Source organism: Phoenix dactylifera, chromosome 18, assembly GCF_009389715.1.
Source record: "Phoenix dactylifera cultivar Barhee BC4 chromosome 18, palm_55x_up_171113_PBpolish2nd_filt_p, whole genome shotgun sequence".
NCBI lineage: Eukaryota > Viridiplantae > Streptophyta > Magnoliopsida > Arecales > Arecaceae > Phoenix > Phoenix dactylifera.
The window spans coordinates 9,424,288-9,439,605 of NC_052409.1; the positions used below are offsets into that span (position 1 = coordinate 9,424,288).

The following is a 15,318-nucleotide window of genomic DNA, read 5'->3' on the forward strand; positions in this document are numbered from 1 at the left end:
GAACTACTATTATAAATGAAGTAAAACAAACCATAGACTCTGCCAAATATTTACTTTTTCATGGTGTAATGTTTGCAAACAGAGCAGTCACAGTAGTAGGTGCTATTAGCTGGAATTACTTGAGGAGTTTCATTGCAGATATGTCCAAAAGAAAGGGACCTATAAGTTTTGTTAAGCACATCAAAGCATTAGCTGTAGAAAGCGTTTTCAATTTGCATTCCACTTGTGGTTGCCCAAAACATTTTGATTACTATTGGAAAAGAAGGACATCCCCCATTGCCGTGGTAGATAGAGCCTTACGTTAGGCTGCAGAGATCATCCACACTACCATGACGACTTCGTCCAAGATGACTAGGGACATATGGGAGTCCTACTTCGCTGCAGCAGCGCCTAAATTCATTTTTCTCGGGATCCTCCACCATTCGGACATCTTAAGGTGAATTTCGATGGCAGTGTATTGGCATATGGAGACATAGAAGGTATGGATTTTGTGATTAGGGATCACAACTCCAAACCCATTGCCGTGGAAGGGCGTCGCACCTGTGACATAACTGCCATTGGGGCGGAGCTCAAGGCAGCGTTAGAGGGCATCACTTTCGCGAGGCGTATTCTAGGAGCTAACATTATCTTCCTGGAAGGAGATTCAGCGATGGTGGTCGAGTGAATTCGGGATGAGGAGTGGAGGGGTGATGACCACCCATTACTCAGAGATATCCTCGGAATAGCGAGAGATTGTGACTAATTTCAGACTACTCATGTGTATCAGAAGGCGAACATGGCTGTAGACTGGGTTGCCTCCTAACTGGTCACCACGCCGAAGAAGATTCTTTGGACTTGTTTTGTAGCCGCCCCCTTACCCTTACGCTATCTCCTTTTTAGTTTTCATCGTCTCTGTTTGTTGCACTCATTTTAAAGCAGCGTGAGCAGCTGTTGTACCAAAAAAAAAAGAAAAAAAAAAGATTGATCTCTCCAATACTAGTATTAAAGATATAAAGCTGACTCAGACCAAGTTTCAGGAGTTGTATCAGTTCTAATCCATGATTTTGTGAAGTTATCATCTTTTCCAAAAAAATTAGAAAGCATCATCTCAGCTAAATATTCGTTCCATTTTCATAAGACACGTGCGCAATACCCGTGTGCACGTGCGGATACCCAGTCGTCATTGCAGCGGAAACGGCTGCATTACCAGTCGTGCAAGCCTTTGAAGAAGGGGGGACGGGTTGTATCCCTTGCGCGAATGAAGGATTCGCCTTCCTTCGCGCGAATCCACCGTTAGATTACTCACCGCACATCACTCACAGCGCTCCGAATTTTTCTCATCAATCTGAGGCACATATCGTAAAGTAATTAGTGGATGATCCAACGTTGGATTCGCGCGAAGGAAGGTGAATCCTTCTTCCGCGCGAAAGATACAACCCCAACCCTACCACCTGGGCAAGAGATTCCGTGGCGGCAATCACCTACCTGAAAAAAAAATTAGAATCCGTGCCGTCTCCGTCCCTCCTTCTCTCATTGGATTTTTTTCCTTTTCCCCTCCAGGTGAGACTATAAAGACGCAAGAGAAAATTAAAAAGGAATCTGGAGAAGGCGGAGAGATTCAGCTTGTTGGAATCTCTCATTGTCTCTTTCCAAGAATCTCTCTTGGTCGCTCTCTCTTTTCCAAGAATTGATGGGGAATTCGCTGTGCTGCTCCGCCTCCGGGGAGCGGCTGGCGACGGCGGCGAGGGATGGGGATTTAGGCGAAGCACGGAGGCTGCTGGAGTTGAATCCCGGCCTCGCCAAGTACTCCATCTTCGGTGGATTCAACTCCTCACTCCACTTGGCCGCTGCCGACGGCCGCACCGAGGTTAATTTCCTCGTCACCACTCTCTGGACGATCTTTTTTCCGGTGATTTTGCCAATGAAGGAAAGCTGTTAGTTTGTATTTCTTTTTAAAAGAAATTTCCGGGTAAATAGAGAATAAATAAAGTGTTTGGCGTTTATTTGTGATGCTGATTTCTCATGATTTCTCATGTCAATGCTTGGCAAGTTGTTTTTAGAATTCAGTATAACGATTTCTGAAACTCCCCACCGAAAAAAACACTAACTCTAATCCGTCCAACTCAACTATAATTTAATCCCAAACTAGTTGGGTTGGTTGAATGAATCCTTTTTCTCCATTTGACTTGATTTAGAACCATATATATATTTTCAAGATGTTGGATTATCAAGCCCATTCTTACTATTTCATATATATTTTCGGTCGTATCAAATCATCATAAAAAATATAAAAAAGATTTCTTTTGGGTTTTTTTGCATGAATATTCTTCTAAAAATTCAAATTTGCATGAATATCCTCTTAAAATTTATATTTATTTCTTTACCCTCATAAAACACTGTTTTTGCACAAATGCTCCTAATATAACGGTTCTTCTAACACCGTTAATAAAAGCCATATTATTTTAATTAAAAATAAAATAAAATTTTGAAATTACTTTTTTGTCCCCCCATTGCAATTATTTTATAAATATTTCTTTTTGCACATCTACCCATTAAGAGTATTTTAGTCAGTTTAATTTGAAACCGTTAATTTTTAACGGCGTTAGATGGCATGGGTGCATATAGAAAAACAATGATAAAAAAGGGTAGAATAACAAAACAAATATTTTACGAGGGTATATATGCAAATATTAATTTTGGCAGGGTATTCATGCAAAATTCGATATTTAGAAGGGTATTCATGCAAAAGAACTCTTTTTTTTTTTGGCTGAAGAATGAGAAATAGATTTTTGTTATGGAGCCTCACATACCGCTTTGGAGTTTGCTCTATTTATTTGCTTGTTTATTTAGTTGGGGGCAGGGGTTGGGTTAAATCACCCACCATCATCAATTTAGGTAGGCTTTGCTATTCAAATGTTTGGTGGTTGAACTGATGGTGGGATTCATTCCAATTCCTACTCTTTCCTGTTCAAACACCTTTTATTGAGTAGCAGGACATGCTGAAGCCCATGATGGATAGTTCAGTTGAAAGGTAAAAAAAAAATGGAAATCCATCCAACATATGCTCATCCACATCAAACATGTCAGAGAATAGCTGAATGGTCAACAAAATAAAAATATTAACAAATTATAGCTTTTCCCTTCTCTTAGTTGATAGTCTACACTCTGGATTTTGAGATGGAGAAAGAGAAAAGTGTAGAAACACTTTACAAATAAATGCAGCATTGATGGTGAACTTGCTTTTCTCTTGACTTTTTGCATAGCTGGTATGTCTTTGGAATATGATTCCATGCTGAGACAATTTATAATTATTAGAGAAAGAGAAGACAGGAAATAATCAAAATAGTGATAAAGACTGTAGAATGATGATTTATAAGGGATATGAAATGAATCCATTTCTAGATATTGAGAGATTTTAATAGTGATTGTTTTTGAGATTAACAAATTTTAGTGAGAACTGAACTTTTAGATTTTGATATTTCTTTCTATTTAATCATCAAAATCAATGATTTTAATATTCAATTTTCTGGCTAGATTGCTAAACTTTTGCTGGAGAAAGGAGCGGATGTGAACTCAAGGAACATTTGTGGACAGGTGCCAAAAGTGTTACCATCACCATTCGGATTCTAGTTCCAAAACTGCACCTAAGTCTGAAACTGAATCCTTTAGTCTTTTCTTACTTTTTCTCTACAAGACACCGCTGATGCATGCATGCCGCTCTGGGCATTGGGACATAGTGCAGATTCTGCTGCTTTTCAGATGTGATGTATGTGTGTATATGTAAGCGAGTGTATTTACTTCAGATTCTTCCTTAGTTTGATCGATTAGTAACTCTTTTTTTCTTTATATTTTGATTTGATCAATTAAAAAGGTCTTGAAAGTGGAATATCTAAATAGTCGGACTGCACTGCACTTCGCAGCAGAAGGTGGGCATGTGCGGTGCATCAGGCTGTTGGTTGCTGACTTCTCCTGTGGAGCAAGTGTTTCTTCAAAAGATGGTGCCCAGGAAGGCAGCATCCCTAAATCTTCTCTGAGGCGTGGTTATGATCAACTGTAAGTTGGTTTCGAGGATTTGCTGAGGGTTTTGCGATGCCTTGATGTTACAGATTTTGTTAAACTGAGTTATGCCTCTCTGTGACAGTGCACTCTCCAAGTTTGTTAACAAAGCAGCCAATGGTGGTGTGACAGCTCTCCATTTGGCAGCATTGAATGGGCACTTTGATTGTGTGCATCTCCTGCTCGATCTACATGCTGATGTCTCTTCCGTGGCTCTCTACTATTCCTCATCAACGAGTTCAATAGGTATCTTGGATTTTTAACAGTGAATCACTTGAATCAGTGGTTTACAATATTACTGAAACATCTACTCAGAATAGAATTCTATAAATGATTCAGGAGCTGGAAGCACTCCTTTGCATTATGCAGCATGTGGGGGAAATCTTAAATGTTGCCAGGCAATATAACTTGCAACCACTCATTCTTAACTTTAAACTTTCGAGCATGCTTTAAGTCATTTGAACATTGCACAATTAATGGCAATGTTAATATGTGTTGGATCTAAAACTATTCCTATATGCAGGTTCTTATTGCTAGAGGAGCTAGTAGGTCGACAGAGAATTATAATGGGTAACTTGTTTTTTTTCTTATCTCAACTAATTTTAATAGCATTGTATAGCTTCTTGAGTTTTTTCACCCAAAATTTGGCTAGATCATTTAAAATTTTTCCATTATTTTTATAATATAATTTCAGGTGGCTGCCATGTGATGTTGCTAGGATGTGGGGATGTCATTCGCTTGAGCCATTGCTGTCACCAAATTCTGACTTTACCATACCCTTGTTTCGTCCATCGAATTATCTATCCTTGCCTCTTAGGAGCATCCTAGATATAGCAAGGTACTTGAGCGGTCACTCAAACACTTTAATCGTCTGCTACTTTTCTTAAATTTCAATTGCTTTTATTGTTGTGGTATTCATACTTGTATAATAATGTACTGCAATAGTTCTTTGAACATATTTTTGGGGGTGTTCCATGTTGCTCAAACTTCAAAGTTAGTCACTCTACAACTTAAACGAACAATTGGTGAAGAAAACTTTCTACAAATGCAATAATGAAGACGGGCTTTAATGAACAACACTAAATTAAGCTTTGATTGATGCTCTATGCTTATTTGGAATGCAAGATATTTGATTACTTTAATTTTCTTTTTTCCGTTGATGCTTACCACCAGAACAGATTGGAAATTTGTCTTGGCTCCATACCAGACATTACATCATAAGTCTTGCTGAGTTCCCATTTTACCTTGAGAGGCCTTGCAATGTACATATAAATATGCATATGTATGTACATATAAATATACATATGTATGCATTTACATACATACAGACATATTCATAAAAATGCTTTTATTTATGTATATGATAGATCCCTGCAAGTTGCGAAGTCACAATGGAGTATGCAGCCTTTTGTATCGTTCTATGTCCGAAGGTACAACCAATTGACCATATGGTCTTTGTAACACATCTATCTGCAACTGATTCATCTACAATGAGTGCTTTCATCTTTCACTTGTTACTAGTGCAGTAGGTAGGCTGGCTTATATCAGGCTAGTGATTCCCCTCCACTCTGACATTGGGCCCTAGTATATTTTATCTGCTCCATATTCCTATTTTCTGTACATAATTGTTTGATTATTAAAATAAGAAGGAAATTTATAAAATATGAAAAATATGTTTGTGCTTCAACTAATTTGTTTTTCTTTATAAAGTTTCTGCTGTGCCAACAATCTTCTTGTTACATTCGAGCAAAATTCTTATTTCTTGGTACAAAAATTACAAGAGGAAAACAGAAAAATGCTCCATTTGCTAGCAGATGCATCGATTTTGCAGATGAGTAAATATAAATGTCATGCAATGACTGTTGTTGGTCATGAAATAAAGATTATGTATTTGCATGCATCAACATAACATGCTTTTTAATCTTTACATTAAAAAGAAAAAGTCAATAAAGATCTGCTCAAAATTAGACCGAAACAGAAGTTTTAAGGATTTGTTCATCTAGAATGAGATGTTTACAATATTGCTTAAATTTGTAATATATTGAAGCTTATCCACAGCACAACATCTATCTGCAGGGATTGCGGGTTGCAGTCATCACCTGCCACTTCTGATGGTGATGATCTTTGTGCTGTTTGCCTGGAAAGAGTCTGCACTGTAGCTTGTGAAGGTTGGTCCCTGTAGCCCTGCTCCCTTTTGCAATTACTGAATTCAATCATTTTTTCCTATGTTTTGGACTTGTACAAAATCGCATACAGGCTATTGTAGAAAATCTATAACAGAGTACGAGACATCCAATCTTTTATACAATAACTGAAAACCAGTAGTGGATCGACAAAACCACAAGTGGAGGCCAATGATCAAAAATCTTGAAGCTAAATGTGGATTTTTCTTTTTTGTCATAATTCTTGCATAAGGTTTTCAGCTAATAAAGAATATGGACAAGCCTGTCAATAATCAGTTTCAGAAAATCTGAGAAATGAATGAGAGAAACCTTGGAAACATGTTCATAACAACAGAGCGGTCAGTGGAAAACAGATCAACCATATTAAATTAATTGGAATTAGTGAGGTAATGTGGTGAAATCAAGCACTTAGATCATGCCCATGATTATTATCATGATGATATGAGTCTTTGAACAATTAAGTGGAGCATTGAAGGAGCAAATCAGAGGATTAAACAGTGCAGATTTACCCATAAGATAGGGATTTGTTACTGTTTAGTGAAAATGTTCCTTCTTTTCAGGGTCAAATAAAGTTTTAAAGTAGGGCCACAAGCTAGTTGATTATTGGCATATTTTTAAGAATCTTAGTTGTCCTAAAAAAGGTGAGGAACTAGAGAAGTGGTTGCCGACCTGTTTGGGAGATTTACTTTCAAATTTTAGGAGTCCTAGGTTACTAGTAGAAGTCAATGAAGGTGATAAAAAGGTTATACATTCATCCAATTAAAAAAACATTGTACATTGATTTCTGTTTTTTTGATGAGCCATTTTGATTTCTTTTGGTGAAAGAAAAAGGATTGAATTTTCTCCATGAAAAGAGAGAAAAAGATGGAACTTGGAAGGCTAGGTTCAGCCAATTACCCATCCAATTATTCCCTCAACCCCCCCCCCCCCCCCCCCCCCTCTCTTTCTGTATCTTCATCTTCCCTTTTGCCCCCATACACCCCCAAGTAAATCCTTTTGCTCTCCTTCATTCTGTTCTCTTCACATGGTTATCTTTTCACACTATTGTGCTTGCTGATTTACTGTTTAAATTTACTGCATCTTGTATTAAATTTCTGCACATAAACTTCTTTGTCTCCTGAGTTTAACTTGTAAGCCAACATCAAACCCTTCTGGTTGCCATTAGACATTAGTATTACTGCTTCTAGTACTCCAACATCTCCTTAATTTGTGGGAAATGTTTAATTGAACTCTTGATTGCCCGTATTCTTTAAATCTGGTAATTTCTGTCTACTTCTGAAATAGGACAGCCATGACTAAGGTAATGCTAAACCCTCATTTTTCCTGAACTTGAGGTCCCCCCATGCGCATGCAAGCTAATCACAATTTGTCTTGGAACACAATGGTTCTCCAATTCTTTTTAAATGCAATTTTGAAGAATGTGTTCCAGATATGGGGGGATAAGTCTAGTAATGTATGGTTCCCCATTACAAAAAAATGATCTTTTTGTTATGCTCATTTACTGTACTTATTCTCCTCCTTTTTTTAAAGAAAGGAAGAATGATGGGAATGCCACCTTTAGGGTTCAAACATAGAGCAAACTCTTCAGCACTGAGGAGAGGAGGGGTTTGGGTGGGGGGGTGGGGAACTTGTATTGCTTTTATTGCTTTCCTCACTAATTTTGTCAATTACTACATTGAGTAATTGGTGATGTGAGTGACATAGACCAATCTTTTACTGACCAATTTTTTACCACCTCCATTTACCAATATAGTTGACAGAAAACAATAAAAGATAAATACAACTCAATGGTTTTCTAATTAATTTGCACTTTAAAAGCATAACATTAAGCTTCCATAATATTTTATTGCAAGAAAAGTTATACAATTTTTTCTTTAGATTTACTTTTGGAAATTCAGTTGAATGATTCATTTGCATAGGTAGTCCTTAAGCATTTTTTTAATTATTAATTTAAAAGAAATGATGCATGTATATATACTAATGCCAAAAGAAAAAGCGGGAAAAAAAAATCAAATGGCAGTGACCTTCTTTTCTGTTTACTCCCCCAAAAAATGTTGGGAGCTTTGTAGGAAATTTCATAGCGAGTTCATTCAATTATAGAGGTCATAAAATCCAGCTAAAGAAGGTTTTTGGTCCACAAGAAGTGATGGGAGAAATAAGGGGAAAGTGGCATTTATGGTTTTCTCCAATAAGACATTCCACGACTGTAGGGTGATGAGCAAGATTAAGCTCCTTTAAGACTGTACTTTGTTGCTAAAAAACATTTATCATGCATTCCCACACCATGGAGTGGCAAACATTAAAAAATTTTGGTCTTGAATAGTTAATTTGTCAGTTTAAAATTTTGATGTTATATGGATGCCCGTTCATTTGAGTTATTTACAAAGATATATTAAATATTAACTGATGCAACTTAAACATAGGTGAATGAAAAAGTGGAGTTGTACAATAAAAATTTAAATACAAATTTGACTAAATAGAGAATATTCTTTTTGAGCAAAGACTAGATGGAGTAAATGAAATGTGTTGTAAATTGTGAATAATGATTCAGTAATAATATGATATATTTTATCATGTTAATGCTTTCATGATTTTCAAGGATTCGCATATCACCTCCTTTTCTTTCTTTTTTTTCATAGTACATCCTCTCTTATTTATTCTCTATTTCTTGAGCCCTTGCTCTGCTAATTGAATAAAGAAAAAGAATCTAGAATATTTTTTTTATTTTAATGAATAACAATACATGCGCTATTTTGGTAGGTAGATATGCTATGAGGATAGCTTTAATAGAGGTAAAAGCAAATCAAGAATAGAGATGAAATTTAGACATGAATAAAAATTGAAATCAATAACGAACATAAAAGATGCGAATATCCAAGATTGTTTCCATATATTCATTCCAAAGTTCATAATGAAGAATAAATAAATGTGGAAACTAAATCAAGAGTGAAATGAAAGACATAATATGAGAGAAAAACCGGATCTTAAAGAAATATAGTAAAATGCAAGACACCTGAAATAATAAGAGAACATATTGAAAACCATGGATCTTCAGCATGAAATTGAACATTGACAAAATGCTCTGGTTCATGCTCTTTTGTTAATTGGCCCATTCTCTTTTGTTAATTGATATATTCATAAAATAAGAATTTCTGCTCTTGCTTATGCTCTTTGTCACAACTCACAACACTATATTTTGCATCAAGACAATCCAAGGCATATTGTTCATATCATCCTCTCTCTCCATGCATGTTGGGTTATTGCTATACTACCGTGAAACATCAAACAATGGTCATCTCTTACATCAGTTTACTATTCACGATGGTAAGAGTTTGTTGATTGCTTCCCTTACTGGTGCAACGCATTGCATTATTATGGAAATGATGCATTCATTCCCAACTTAAAAATCTATGTGCTATTAGTTTCCCAAATATCACCAATTTTGAGAGCCAATTGATATGACTAATTGTGTTCCGAACACAATAATGTTGTCATGACATGTTGTAAATTTACCCATAATCCACTTAATGGTTAATATGTACTAAGTCTTGGGCTCATGTGGTTATTTGTGAATTTTTAACTTGTAAAATTCCTCAATCTTCTGAAATTCCTCAATGAACTCTTTTGCTAATTTAGATCTTTCCACGAGTAGAAGCAATATCTCACATAAGGTTCACCCATTGTCAGCTGAAATAGCATGCTCTTTCATCTTGATTTTCAATACCATGGACATGTCAATATAAAGTTGGCTGGTTATGTACAATCACTCCTTTAAATTGTACTACCATATAGATGCACTAATCCTTTTGAGATACCTATTGTAAACCAAAATTTCTCCCTCCTTAGTCATCATCACCCTCAAGGTACACAGTCATATTTGGAAATCCCTATATCGTTCCACGGGCTTTGACGTTCCCATGGTGCCTTGAGGATGGCATGACCACTATGGAAAATTCATCATTGTTCTCTTCATGCCTTGCAAAATCATGATTTGGAGGCCTTGGTGGTGAAGGATTTAAGCAAACAAGTTAAAATCCAAAGTTAAAATTACTCAACATATAATAGCCGGATCTCTATAAGGTTCTTTCTGATACAAGAAGATATCAATCCATCTCATAGAATATGGAGAAAGGGCTGAAATGCCACAATTATGTCACTTATGTTGTCAATGCAGTCCAATCCACTCCTCAATCACATATGAAATAGCATTCAGACCTCTTTAGAAATTACAAGAAAAAACCCTCCAAGACAGCAGATGCTCTGATACCATAATCTGATGCAAAAAGATCAATGTTTCTACCTCTTTAGAAATTACAAGAAAAAACCCTGCAAAGCACATGCTCTGATACCATAATGTGATGCAAAAGATCAATGTTTCTATTTCCAAATTGAAAAGAAGTCATTAGTCTTCTTCTTATAATCACAGCAAATTTCAGCAAATCAGGTCAACAATTTCTCCAAGGTTGACGTTAAGATATATGACAATGTATTCTGACCCACCAGCATGCTAAACAATAAAAAACATGAAGCAAGTCTCCACTATAATGGACTCATAACTCTTTCATCTTAATTTTATCATAAGTAGAAGCATTATGAAGGATGAATTAATAAACATCACCCGGTGTTTCAAGACCAAATCAACCATGAAGTTGGACCAATGGATGAGAATTAATGGCTTTTCACTGTTACTTTCTGCAAGAAGGAAGAGAAAAAAGGGAAAAAACGAAAAAGAAAAAAAGGAAAGGACAAAACCCTGAAATTATTGTAGGCTCTACAAAATCTGTCCTTAGTCCTTACATTGAAGTAAGCTCCACCTGTAGGTATAGAAATAACTTCATTACTGGCCAAGGATAAGGTGAGAAACCTAGGTGATTTGAATCAAAAAACCACTCTCTTGATTAAGAAATGGACAATAGCAGGGTCAATTAAGTTGGTTTCCCATGGGTGCTCATTGAAAAAGACAAACTCTTATAGAATAGTTGTAAAAAGCTTAATGACTATGACTCAACTCAAGCTATAACTGAGGTAGATCTTTTTAACACTATTTTACATCAAAAATTAGGACTTGAAAGCATTTGTAAAACCTTCCAATAACTTGGGAAGTTCATATTTATTTAAAATAGGAATGTAAATACCAGTCAAACTCTTACTAATAAATAGTCCAACAGAATATCATAAAGAGAAGTTAATGCGCTGACTATACTATGATTTTGGGGCCTTCATCGCTTATATTGATGAAAGCACCCGAACCCTAGCCCCATCTGGAAAAAGAAAAAAAAAGAAAAACCAAAAAAAGGGAAAAAGTCCAGCTGCTTGTGCTGAGTTGCTCAGGGTTTATGCACTCAAACTCTTTGGTGGAGACTCAAGTACCGTCATCTGACACTTGTGATGGGCATTGGAATGGCAAACTCTTCATGAAAAGGAAAAATTTGCCATAAATTACCAAGTTGTCAAATTTCTATTGAAACAGACAAGTAGAAAACTAAGTTTTTAAAGGAAAACAAGTCTAACACTTGATTTCTTTTTTTTTTTTTTGTGACAACTAAACATACCCTAAGAAGGAATTATTAGATATTATATTATCGGACATCAAGAAATCCATCCTCGTCCAACAAACATATCCATGGCAATGTAGCATAGCCTCTAAGCAGCTAGCTCTCCTTCCTAACTCATTTTATGAGTGTTGAATGGGAAAAACCTCCAGTAGAAAGAGAAGGTTGTTCCAAACCTTTATATGATATATCGCAGGATCCACTTTAGCCTGTCCGTTCTCCTTGTGATGAGAATTTTGACTGATACCTCTGATCCACCATTCTAGCTTTCACTTAGGGATGCCATCCATTCTTCAGCGTTATGACTTCAAAGTTTTACCTTCAGTTTTTTAGTCCCTTGACCAACCTCTGTTAATTACAAAGGCTCTGTTGTTCCATGTTTTATGTCATGTATTGTGCATATTGGTCTTTTTTTTTAAAAAAATAGACCTGTAAATTCTTTATGCGATACCTCAGACGTTTTTGGACAGGGATCGTGGTGCACAGAATGATAAGCTCAATTACTAGTTTACAGAATGTGATGCATAGATGGGAAACAGCAATGGGAATTGGATTCCCTTATTTTGATGGCTGAAGGAGACATAATGGTTTCCATGGCCTTTACAAATTAAAGAACATGCCCCTGTTACAGGTTGAAACCAATGATTTCCTTCTAAGCATGCTTTCTATTGTCCCATTATAGCCAATGACTCATCCGTCTGATATCAGTTTTTCTTGCTCGTTTATCATAATAAAGTATTGAACTTCTATGCATATTTTGTGAAACTCAATCAGAGCAGTTAAAACCTTCTGTCCTGCTACTGCTAATACTGACATTCATATTTGGAAGGAGCAGTGAAGAGTCTTTCTTATTTCTTAAATTTCTCTTATTGTTTCTCCAGGCTGTGGGCATGAACTCTGCATAACATGTGCACTCTGTCTTTGCTCAACAAGCAAGACAACACCTGAAACAGATGCACGGCCTGGTTCAATTCCATGTCCTTTCTGTCGAAATGGAATTGTGTCTTTTGTGAAGTTGCCTACGTTTCCACCAAAAGAGCTCAAGCTGAACCAAGAACTAAGCCTCTGCATCAAATGCAGTTTTGACCCTCATGATCTCAGACGAACAGCAATTGCTTGCAAATCTGAGTTTTTGAAGAACACATAATGTTAGTTCCTTTGTAACTCATCAATCCACTCTTTTTCGGTCCATTCTCTTCTGCTGCCATCTCCTCAAGGACAAACAGGACCAACCTTATTGTCACTCTCAGAGGGCATTAACTGAGCTGGACAGGATGAAAAATCAGATACTAGAAAAAACAAATTGATCAACATTATTTCAGAATGGAAGCAGTTGCCAAAGAGAACTTGGGTGCAATTTGGTCATAGATGATTTCTTTCTGCTTGCGAATAGTTTGATTGATAGAACTGCAGGTAGCTTGTGGTTACTCATTGTTTTGCTTCATCATACAACAGTCTGCTATAGTTATGTAGATATCGGTCGACTTCATATTGATAAGTGCATGTCTTTGCAACATGGACAGTCATAACACCTTGGTTTCTGTTAGTCAAAAGATTTAGGATGTCGGTTTGTGATATTTTTTTTGTAGATTAGTGAATTAATTGCAAGCATTTGAAGGAATCATGCGTTGTAAATACTTCTATCATATTACTTGGGTGGTTGTAAGCATTGCCGTAAAGATGCCATTGAATGAATCATTTTTTTCATTAGTATAAATCTGCAGTGGTCTTGAATTCACTAGAGATGTTTTTGAACTATATAACTTGCAACTCCTTTTTGTTCTTTAGCATTATTAAAAGATGGTCTTATTGGACCATACATAAAAACATTTGGGTCTTCATGCAGCAGCTATAGGGAGCATAACTAGCTAACTCGAAAGTTACCCAGAGGTCTTCCACCCAATCTATTTATGGTTCTTGGCTTTCTCTCCTTCAACTTGACACTGATTTCCTTTCAATACAGGCTTATGGATATCACCTATGATGGTTTCAATGCCAAATTATTTTTACAGATCACCAAAAGAATTGAAGAGTATGTTTTAACCATGTGTTGGTTCGTAATTCGTCGTACTGGCCTGAACCGAACAATACGGAGCGTACTGGCCTGAACTGGGCAGTATGGAGCATACTGTACTAACGGTTTGGTATCGATATACGGTATAGAAGACGTACCGAACTATACCGTATCGACACGGTGCTGGTGTGGCACCGGTATGGGTCCGATACCAAGATGGCGAACCTTATGACCAAGGAGTCATAGATGAACATCAAGAGGAGCTAAAATTCTAGGCACTTTGGCTTTATGTAAATGCTGTTGCAATAAAAAAGAAAGGCAAATGTAATATCAAAGAAACATTCATCAGTTTGCAGCCATTATTATTATTTTTTAAAACCCAAAACAGCCTCATGCAGACAAATTTCACCAGCTCAGATTTTTGTTTTTTTTTTTCTTTTCTTTTTTCTCATGTTGATCACCCTTCCACTTGGCAAGGTAGCTCCAGCTAGAAGGAAAATCAGAGTATCCATCACCCTGCCACTGCCTAACTCATTTCAAATGTTATGATAGACAATTATTTTTTGGGGTATCTACACAAAAATTCATTTCTATCCTTTGACACATAAAGAACCAAAATATTGCCATTCATTACTCAACACTTTACGAGAGGTTTTTTTTTTTAATTTTTTTAACTCCTACTTTTTTCTTTTTTAGATGAGAGAAGGAGTAGATAAGGTCTTCAAATGCCAGCTACCATCCATGCTGGTGCCAAAATTCCACCAATGCAAATTATACAATAAGCCCTTCACTGGCACCAAAGCCTCCTTGCTGTATATGAAATAGCCATCTAGCTCGAGGATCCTGTCAAGACAAAGTCTGGTGCCACCTGGATTTTATTTGAACCAGATCTTATATAACATTTCATTATATGAAGGGAAATCCTGCATAAGACCTCCAGGCAGACTCAGAATATCACCAAGGTTTGTCTCATACCATCTAACCACAAGTTCTAAATTCAGCTTAGCTACATCTTCAACAATCCTCATGAGATGCCTGGATTTACATCTATAACATAGTTCAGATCATCATAGCATCGGTTAAACATGAGCTTCATTTTTATTTTTATTTCTTTATTTTTATTTCTGCTTCTGTTTTTGCTTTTCTTCTGAATCAGCAGTCTCAAACTGTCTCATGGTAAATCTTTAATGTGGTAGTCAGAAGCTCCAAGTTTACTTGCCAAAGCCTGTCTTGTGGTCAAGCAATTTCAAGCAATCATGATAGCCGAGGAACATAAGTGTAAAATTCCCACTTATGTTGTTATTCTTCTCTATGACCCATCATCTTATAACAAGAGCAAACAACCAAGTAAATACGTCAAGAAAGTTAGTATGATGCAGAAAAAGATACGGGCAAGTTTACCAAAACCCCAACTCTGCCCACAACAAATTACAGCTACATTCTTGCAATTGCCTCTCAAAAAATAGAAAATAATTAGAAAAGAACTGGCATTACGCATTCATCGCATCATAGTCATCCAATCTCTCATTATACA

The 15,318-nt window shown here is 36.5% G+C and overlaps 1 protein-coding gene across 2 annotated transcripts; it reads left to right on the forward strand.

Moving 5' to 3' along the window:
- The first annotated feature begins 1,312 nt into the window (after window positions 1–1,312).
- Window positions 1,313–13,487, forward strand: LOC103716708 (probable E3 ubiquitin-protein ligase XBOS33). 2 transcript variants are annotated; one of them, XM_017845095.3, is made up of 11 exons: window positions 1,313–1,846; window positions 3,514–3,573; window positions 3,674–3,745; window positions 3,851–4,032; window positions 4,121–4,281; window positions 4,375–4,433; window positions 4,559–4,605; window positions 4,730–4,873; window positions 5,403–5,465; window positions 6,112–6,203; window positions 12,652–13,487. In XM_017845095.3, exons 1-11 carry the CDS (start codon window positions 1,670–1,672, stop codon window positions 12,915–12,917), a joined length of 1,323 nt encoding a protein of 440 aa, XP_017700584.2. In that variant the 5' UTR covers window positions 1,313–1,669; the 3' UTR covers window positions 12,918–13,487. The 2 variants fall into 2 exon arrangements, with proteins under 2 accessions (XP_017700584.2, XP_008803036.2); XM_008804814.3 differs by lacking the exon at window positions 5,403–5,465 and having other exon boundaries at window positions 1,319–1,846.
- The last annotated feature ends 1,831 nt before the right edge of the window (window positions 13,488–15,318 follow it).

Bases quoted from the DNA above. Each gene is read 5' to 3' on its own strand.
- LOC103716708 (XM_017845095.3), top strand. From the start codon at position 1,670: ATGGGGAATTCGCTGTGCTGCTCCGCCTCCGGGGAGCGGCTGGCGACG. The intron at 5,466-6,111 runs GTACAACCAATT...ATCTATCTGCAG, and splicing joins GTATCGTTCTATGTCCGAAG to GGATTGCGGGTTGCAGTCAT. The intron at 6,204-12,651 runs GTTGGTCCCTGT...TTGTTTCTCCAG, and splicing joins CTGCACTGTAGCTTGTGAAG to GCTGTGGGCATGAACTCTGC.